This window comes from Bufo gargarizans, unplaced genomic scaffold, assembly GCF_014858855.1.
Source record: "Bufo gargarizans isolate SCDJY-AF-19 unplaced genomic scaffold, ASM1485885v1 fragScaff_scaffold_362_pilon, whole genome shotgun sequence".
Taxonomy (NCBI): Eukaryota; Metazoa; Chordata; class Amphibia; order Anura; family Bufonidae; genus Bufo; species Bufo gargarizans.
Window position 1 is genome coordinate 1 of NW_025334102.1, and position 9,433 is coordinate 9,433.

Consider the following 9,433-nt stretch of genomic DNA (forward strand, 5'->3'; position numbering starts at 1 on the left):
TATACCCTGTGCTGTGTATATAACATGTCAGTATACCCTGTGCTGTGTATATATAACATGTCGGTATACCCTGTGCTGTGTATATAACATGTCGGTATACCCTGTGCTGTGTATATAGAACATGTCGGTATACCCTGTGCTGTGTATATATAACATGTCGGTATACCCTGTGCTGTGTATATATAACATGTCGGTATACCCTGTGCTGTGTATATATATAGAACATGTCGGTATACCCTGTGCTGTGTATATAACATGTCGGTATACCCTGTGCTGTGTATGTATATAACATGTCGGTATACCCTGTGCTGTGTATATATAACATGTCGGTATACCCTGTGCTGTGTATATATATAGAACATGTCGGTATACCCTGTGCTGTGTATATAACATGTGTCGGTATACCCTGTGCTGTGTATAACATGTCGGTATACCCTGTGCTGTGTATATAACATGTCGGTATACTCTGTGCTGTGTATATAGAACATGTCGGTATACCCTGTGCTGTGTATATAACATGTCGGTATACCCTGTGCTGTGTATATAACAGTTACTCTGTGCTGTGTATACCCTGTGCTGTGTATATACATGTCGTTATACCCTTGCTGTGTGTATAACATGTCGGTTACCCTGTGCTGTGTATATAACATGTCGGTATACTCTGTGCTGTGTGTATAGAACATGTCGGTATACCCTGTGCTGTGTATATAACATGTCGGTATACCCTGTGCTGTGTATATAACATGTCGGTATACCCTGTGCTGTGTACATAGAACATGTCGGTATACCCTGTGCTGTGTATATAACATGTCAGTATACCCTGTGCTGTGTATATAGAACATGTCAGTATACCCTGTGCTGTGTGTATAACATGTCGGTATACTCTGTGCTGTGTATAGAACATGTCGGTATACCCTGTGCTGTGTATATATATAACATGTCGGTATACCCTGTGCTGTGTACATAGAACATGTCAGTAAACCCTGTGCTGTGTGTATATAACATGTCGGTATACCCTGTGCTGTGTATATAACATGTCGGTATACCCTGTGCTGTGTGTATAACATGTCGGTATACTCTGTGCTGTGTATATATAACATGTCGGTATACCCTGTGCTGTGTATATAACATGTCGGTATACCCTGTGCTGTGTACATAGAACATGTCAGTATACCCTGTGCTGTGTATATAGAACATGTCGGTATACCCTGTGCTGTGTATATATAACATGTCGGTATACCCTGTGCTGTGTATGTATATAACATGTCGGTATACCCTGTGCTGTACATGTACCCTCTCCCCGCAGGGCGCCTCCTCCAGTCTGGTGGTGAAGTTTGCGGACACGGAGAAGGAGCGGGGGCTCCGCAGGATGCAGCAGGTCGCCAATCAGCTCGGCATGTTCAGTCCAATCGCCCTGCAGTTTGGAGCTTACAGCGCGTACACGCAGGCCGTGAGTGACCAGGTGAGTGCGGCGCCCCGCCTGAGGGACTGGCCCTGACCTCCCCCCGCCCTCTGTGACCTCCCCCGCCCTCTGTGACCTCCCCCCGCCCTCTGTGACCTCACAGTGTGACCTCCCCTTCCCCCGGTGACCTCACAGTGTGACCCTCGTGGTCTCTGTGGTGATTGGCTGATGTCACTCCCCCTTCCTCTGTGACCTCCCCCGGTGACCTCCCCGCCCTCTGTGACCTCACATTGTGACCTCCCCTCCCCCTGTGACCTCCCCCGGTGACCTCCCCGCCCTCTGTGACCCCCCCCCGGTGACCTCCCCGCCCTCTGTGACCTCAGTGTGACCCTCGTGGTCTCTGTGGTGGTTGGCTGATGTCACTCCCCCTTCCTCTGTGACCTCCCCCGGTGACCTCCCCGCCCTCTGTGACCTCACATTGTGACCTCCCCCGGTGACCTCCCCTTCCTCTGTGACCTCCCCCGGTGACCTCCCCGCCCTCTGTGACCCCCCCCGGTGACCTCCCCGCCCTCTGTGACCTCAGTGTGACCCTCGTGGTCTCTGTGGTGGTTGGCTGGTGTCACTCCCTTGCTCTTCTGCCCCCCCAGCTTATGCAGCAGCAGGCCGCCCTGGTGGCCGCACACAGCGCTTACCTCAACCCCATGGCCACAATGGCCGCTGTACAGATGCAACAAATGGCGACAATCAACCCGAATGGAATCATAGCCACGCCCATCACGTCCTCGTCAGGTGAGGCGCCACCGTTGTGCTCTGGGGGTGGGTGGTTTGGGCAGCTGTGTATTACTGGCCCTCATCTCGATACTTTGGTGGTCTCTGCAGGTACCAGTACCCCCCCTACACTCGCTGCCACTCCAGTATCTGCCATCCCTGCCACGCTGGGGGTTAATGGCTACAGCGCAGTGCCCTCTCAGAGCAACGTACAGCCAAGCTCGGAGGCCATATACACCAACGGCCTGCACCCCTACCCAGGTAATACTGGTATGTATGCTATCCCTGCCCTGAATGGTCCACGGGACGGGGCCACGGGGCAGGCTCTTCACCTTCCTTTCCTTCCAGCTCAGAGTCCGGTCACCCAGCTAGACCCTCTGCAGCAAGCCTACGCCGGCATGCAGCACTATACAGGTGGGCATGACAGGGGGGCGCAGCCAGCACTGGGGGGGGCTTGTTGTCCTGTGGTCCACGTCACTGCTGACCTCTCCTATGTCTATCCTGCAGCTGCCTACCCCGCGGCCTATGGTCTGGTGAGTCCGGCATTTACGCAGCCGCCGCCCTTGTTACCACAGCAGCCTCCACAGCAGCAGCAGCAGAGGGAGGGTGAGTGGCGCCCGTCCAGCGCGCAGTCCTCCGTAGCCGCCGGGTGTGCATGACCGCAGCATAACCTCCCTGTGTCTGTCCCAGGTCCAGAAGGTTGTAACATATTCATCTACCACCTGCCCCAGGAATTTACCGATTCGGAGATCTTACAGATGTTTCTACCGTTTGGAAACGTCATCTCCGCCAAAGTGTTTGTAGACAGAGCCACCAACCAGAGCAAGTGTTTTGGTAAGTGTCGGCCATGACGCCGGTCCACTGCCCGCGAGGGTCAGCCACCTCCTTCCGATGTCTGTTTCTCACCTTCCCTTGCAGGCTTTGTAAGTTTTGACAATCCCGGCAGCGCCCAGGCTGCCATTCAGGCCATGAATGGTTTCCAGATTGGCATGAAGAGGCTCAAAGTACAGTTGAAGCGACCAAAAGATGCCAACCGGCCGTACTGAGGGTTCAGGTGAGTGTATGAGGCGAGGTGCCAGCCTGTGCTACTGTCTGGCCACTATATGCCAGTGGGGCCCGCCCCGAGTCCACATATGCCCTGTGTGTGTCCCGCCATGTCCCGATGTCCATGAATATGTCTCACAAGCTAAGTCCTGTACAAAGGCATTGATAGCACGAGGATCCCGGGACCGTGGTAATCCGATCTAGCACACCGTGATCTAGTCACCCCTCTAATGTACATTATAGCACAGTGATCAAGTCACACCAGACTGTGTACCACTTAGACATGGTGATCTAGTCATACCAGTTCCTAGTTTCGACCATGGCACAGTAATCTAGTGATCCCATGTCCTGTTAGTCCAGACTATGGCACAGTAATCTAGTGATCCCATGTCCTGTTAGTCCAGACCATGGCACAGTAATCTAGTGATCCCATGTCTTGTTAGTCCAGACTATGGCACAGTAATCTAGTGATCCCATGTCTTGTTAGTCCAGACCATGGCACAGTAATCTAGTGATCCCATGTCCTGTTAGTCCAGACCATGGCACAGTAATCTAGTGACCCCATGTCTTGTTAGTCCAGACCATGGCACAGTAATCTAGTGACCCCATGTCTTGTTAGTCCAGACCATGGCACAGTAATCTAGTGATCCCATGTCCTGTTAGTCCAGACCATGGCACAGTAATCTAGTGATCCCATGTCCTGTTAGTCCAGACCATAGCACAGTAATCTAGTGATCCCATGTCTTGTTAGTCCAGACCATAGCACAGTAATCTAGTGATCCCATGTCCTGTTAGTCCAGACCATAGCACAGTAATCTAGTGATCCCATGTCTTGTTAGTCCAGACCATAGCACAGTAATCTAGTGATCCCATGTCCTGTTAGTCTAGACCATAGCACAGTAATCTAGTGATCCCATGTCCTGTTAGTCTAGACCATAGCACAGTAATCTAGTGACCCCATGTCTTGTTAGTCCAGACCATAGCACAGTAATCTAGTGATCCCATGTCCTGTTAGTCTAGACCATAGCACAGTAATCTAGTGATCCCATGTCCTGTTAGTCTAGACCATAGCACAGTAATCTAGTGACCCCATGTCTTGTTAGTCCAGACTATTGTACAGTAATCTAGTGATCCCATGTCCTGTTAGTCTAGATCAGGCATGCTCAACCTGTGGCCCTCTAGCTGTTGCAAAACTACAACTCCCAGCATGCCCGAACAGCCTACAGCTATCGGCCTATAGCAGGGCATTTTGGGAGTTGTAGTTTTACAACAGCTGGAGGGCCGCAGGTTGAGCATGCCTGGTCTGGACCATGGCACAGTAATCTAGTGATCCCATGTCCTGTTAGTCTAGTGATCTCAGATCACCTAGCTATTGTTTCAGCACTCCTCCCTCCCCCAGAGCAGTGGATTCTCAGTGATCACATTGATCTCTTCTCCAGTAGGATTTTTCGTGGACATTCAGTCTGAAATAAAATGAAGATATTTAATAATAATTATATTAACCACGTGACCAAAAAAAACAAACAGCTTCTCTTTTTCTGCCGCTTGTAACCCGCCCACCTTGTGCCAGGGTCCAATCAAATCATGAGACGACTCTGTCGCCTTGACCTAGCGTCCATTGGCTGCCCTGGAACTCGTAGCACCGCCCCTTGTAAGTTGCATCCGTTGGAATGACTGTGTTGTATTTTGAGACTCCTCCCTAACTGCCTCTCCCTCCTACCTCCTGTAAGCCCCGCCCATGAGGAGCGGCTCCAAGGGAGATCTGTTTTGTATAGGATGCATGGAGTGCTGTGGAAATATGGAGTTGATGTGCCGTGCAATACTGATTGTCTCTCTAGGCTGTGAAGGGCTACATGGCGGGTGACACCCTTTTATGATGCATCTGCAACGTCCTCGGCGTAATAACACAGGAGAGCGCAGAAGCCGCTCATGTTGGCCTCGTGACTTGTCCCAGTGATATCACATTCTGACCGCCGGGTCACGGTAGTCACATCATGGATGAACTTTCATAGTAGGAGAGGGAACCCTGCAACAAGCCGGTTCTAAGGATCACCAGATTCCTATGTCCCCATGACAACACTTCCCGAGCCCTGGCAGATCCGTGTGCCCCTCTGACAACACCGATCGGCCAGCGTGCAGGAAGTGTTGTCATAGGGACCGTCTGAGTCTCAGGGGCTTCTCCTGGGATCTCCGCCTGCACTGGTGGTGGGTGGGGGGTTCAGGGGGGCTATCTGTGGCTGCATTTGATAAAAGGGGTCACCTGCCGTTACTGTGACATGTACAGGACTGATGCCCCCCCCATCCTTCTGTGGCCCCCGGTGTGCTGATGTAAAGTCTTGGCAATGCTCGATGTGGTCTGTGCACTGACTGCTTCCGCTGTTTTCCATCATCCGTCCCCCCACCTTCAGACCACCCCCGGGGTGACCCCCGCTTCTTCAGGACAGCTCGCAGCATGGTGGACGGAGCTCCAGTCCAGGCTGCATTCACACACGCAGGTTTTGAGCTGAGGTGAGGAATGGAGTGGAGAGGACGTACACTTCTGACCTTGGTTCAAAAGAAACAGCTGTGTCCATTATAAGGGGCGGGGCCATGACAACCTCCCGATACAGCGGGAGCACAGGCAGTAGCAGAGTTACCCTTTAAGGGGCGGGGCATGCTGATGGGCACCATGACACTGCATGAGCCGTCTAGAATGTGTGACATGGAGAGGGCACACTGTTTACATACAGCACTTTGGGCATGCTGGGAGTTGTAGTTTTGCCTTAGGTTGGAGACCCCTGTAATAGACAGCACCTGTCAGCAGGATTAACCCTATTACACCAGGCATACTGGGAGAGCCGTTTCAAATGGTACCTGCAGGATCAACTCAAGGGTCGATCCTGGTGACAGGTCCTCTTTAAGGGCACCCTCCTGTGCATGAGACATTGGGACATGACCCCCCATCATCCTCCCTCCCCGCCCCTCCACCTGTCTGTGGTCCCATCATAAAGTATCTGCTCTCCACTCAAAAACGCTTGACCCTTTTGGCCGTCCTCTCTTATTTGGGGGTGTCTGGCATGGCCTCTGGACGGCCTCCAACCCGCTGCCTGGAGAAACAGAGGATGAAATGGGCCCAGAGCAGAACCATAGCGGCCCGACGTCCAGAAGATATTGGGTGAGGTAGTGATCCTATGACATGTCCAGAGCAGAGCCCTCCAGACCCCCGGCTCTGCGTCTGGTCCGAGGCCCAGGGTTCCCATCTGGTGCTTTGAATTCTGGGTGATGTCACCTAAAAAATATTTGAGCCCCAGTCCATGTCATAGATGGAAGGCCAGGTGTCCTCTACGTCCTCGGGGGACATGATGTGGGGTTCCTGGACATAGCATCTAGTCTAGTAGTCATGGAGATGATGAGCCTCCTCTATGGTCCTCTAGGCACCGGCCAGGATTCAAACTCAGATGGTGGGGGGGGTGGACTTGTTTGACGTCTGTAGACCATGCATTGACTTTGTGTTTGCTTTTGCTTTCAGGGGGTGCACCTGGTTTTGGGGATCAAGGGGTTCCTAGGTCCAGCCCCTCGTCCCCTCTTTCCACACCTCACATAGGACTCCAAACTTTTTCTGCTGCTGGACCAAGAAGGACAATTTTTTTTTTTCAGGGGAAACCGCTACACGGCTGAATCCGATAATCTCCCAACTCTTAACCAGCAAGGACCTCCAAACTCATCGCCACCCCCCAAGAGGTGGAGAAGTGGAACATTCCTGGATCTGCACACACTCACCGGAGCGGACAGGGTACAATACACTTGCCACGTCCGGCCTCTCGAGCGGGCACGGGATTTATTTTTTACCTCGGGCAAAAAATGAAAAAAGGAACTTAAAAAAAAAAAAAAAACTTGTGAGGTAGCGGCTGTACGGGCGGCAGCGGGGCGCAGTATCGGGGTGATAATGTTGTGTTTAGATTACCACTTTTCTGATTTCGCTCATCGTCCCGGCTGAAATGTTTTTTAAAGAAAGATGGCGTTTTATGAGGTAGAGTGAATATTTATAGGAGGTCGGCGGGAGGTGGAGGCGCCGCTCGTATCGTGTACATACAGAGAGGATCTGGGCAGTAGTGCAATATCCCTTATCCCTGACACACACCCCAAGCATTGGGCTGCTGCATTCATCCGAGGACCCTCCTCTAGAAATCTGCATGTGCAATCCATAGGGGTCCAAGAAACACATGCAATACAGCACAGAGACTATGTGGGGGTTAGGGCACTACCACCTCCTGCTTTGGGATCTCCACTTTCTATGGCGTCTCTCAAAAGCTACCCTGGATGTGGCCCTGAGAGGATAAAATGGTTTCTCAAAGGAAGAGCTGCCTTCTACACTATGTAGTCCCTCAGGGGTGGAGCTATCTGCTATGTGGGCAGTTGGGAAAGAGCAACATATGTGGTTACTGAGGAGAAGCCACCATCTACACTATGTAGTCCCTCAGGGGAGGAGCAGCCTTATGTAGTTAGTGAGGAGCTATCTTTTACATTATGTAGTCCCTCATGGGAGGAGCTATTTTCTATGTGGGCGCTTAGGATTGAGCAGCCTTATGTGGTTGCCTGCTGTGTGTTTTATAAGAGGAGCAGCCTGCGATCTGGTCTCTGAGAAGAGGAGCAGCCTTCAATGTGCCCTGCAAGAAGAAGCTATCCTTCCTTTCTCCCCAGATGATTTTATCCTCATTGTGGCCCTCCTAAGGGTGGGGGGAGGGTCCTGTATTACATGTAGTTTCTTGATGGTGACATTCCATGTGTTCCTTCAGAGGACAAACTACCTTTTGGAGTGGTCCCTCAGAGGAGGAGCTAACTACTATGTGGTCCCTCAGAGGAGGAGCTAACTACTATTTGGTCCCTCAGAGGAGGAGCATCTTCCCTATTTTACTGCTAAATCCTATAGGCACAAAACACTTGACATTAGACGTGTAGTGGTCCAGTGCTATCAGCATCACGGGGCCCACACTGTGGGGGTGGGAAGGTTCCTTTAAGAATGGCGGCTGTTTGGAAACCCTCAGTGCAGTGTGATCAGACTGCGCCCGGGGCACGGGCACAATTATAAGGCAGCGCCATTGTGTTTCCTTTGCTTTGGTCGGGGGAGAGGTTTGATATGATGTGTACATTTTTGGAGACCCTAGAAGTGTAATCGCCCCCCCAACACACGTCGCTCTACAGACACCATCTTGGGTGCTGATTTCGGACACCCCTAGGTGCACTAGGACACCATTTTTCACCTTGATAAATGCCCCTCCCCCACTGACCTGCACTTAACTAATGAAAAGCACTCCGTCTATTAGTGCATGATGGAAGAAGTAGTACATGCGACTTGTCGGGGGAGAACGGCCGCCTCCGCTGGACATTAGTAAAAGCGGGAGTTTTCTCCTCAGGGATACCGCTAGCTCATCACGGTAAATTAAAGGGTCGTTTCCAAAACCAGCGCCCCCTTGTTCAGTGGCTGTGTCTGGTATTACACAACCCCCACAGGAGGAAGCGGAGACACAATGGCTGCATATCATGAGTCGGAGGCCACGTGCGCACAGGCAGGTAAATGTTTACAGCACCCGACACCTCCCCAAATGTACAGACTTTTGTTGTCAGAAGAGTCTCTGCCATTTATGGTCAGGTCTAGAGGAGTTTTGTTTTTCTTGTGGAACGGGGCAAAGGGTATTTTACTATAAAAGGGCGGGGGCGGGGCTATATCCAACCGATCCAGCCAACGATATAACGCATAACTTATTTCTTATTTATTGCCCTTTACTTTCAATTATTTATTTTTTTCTGTTTAAAGGAAATAAATTTCATGAATAGCGATCAGCGGCGTCTGTGTCCTTCCTGAGCATGCACACAGCAGCACAGAGGATGTTATACACAGCCTATACACACACAGCAGCACAGAGGATGTTATACACAGCCTATACACACACACAGCAGCACAGAGGATGTTATACACAGCCTATACACACACACAGCAGCACAGAGGATGTTATACACAGCCTATACACACACACAGCAGCACAGAGGATGTTATACACAGCCTATACACACACACAGCAGCACAGAGGATGTTATACACAGCCTATACACACACACAGCAGCACAGAGGATGTTATACACAGCCTATACACACACAGCAGCACAGAGGATGTTATACACAGCCTATACACACACAGCAGCACAGAGGATGTTATACACAGCCTATACACACACAGCAGC

The 9,433-nt window shown here is 51.3% G+C and overlaps 1 protein-coding gene across 1 annotated transcript; it reads left to right on the plus strand.

Moving 5' to 3' along the window:
* Nucleotides 1-1,306: 1,306 nt before the first annotated feature.
* LOC122922446 (CUGBP Elav-like family member 3-A) lies at nucleotides 1,307-8,962 on the plus strand (the record flags this gene model as incomplete). The annotated part of the gene is made up of 8 exons (XM_044273068.1): nucleotides 1,307-1,462; nucleotides 2,050-2,191; nucleotides 2,282-2,431; nucleotides 2,519-2,584; nucleotides 2,678-2,776; nucleotides 2,861-3,004; nucleotides 3,089-3,224; nucleotides 6,723-8,962. Coding segments are annotated over 7 exons (885 nt in total), but the record flags the coding sequence as incomplete, so codon positions are not given.
* Between the last annotated feature and the right edge of the window lie 471 nt (nucleotides 8,963-9,433).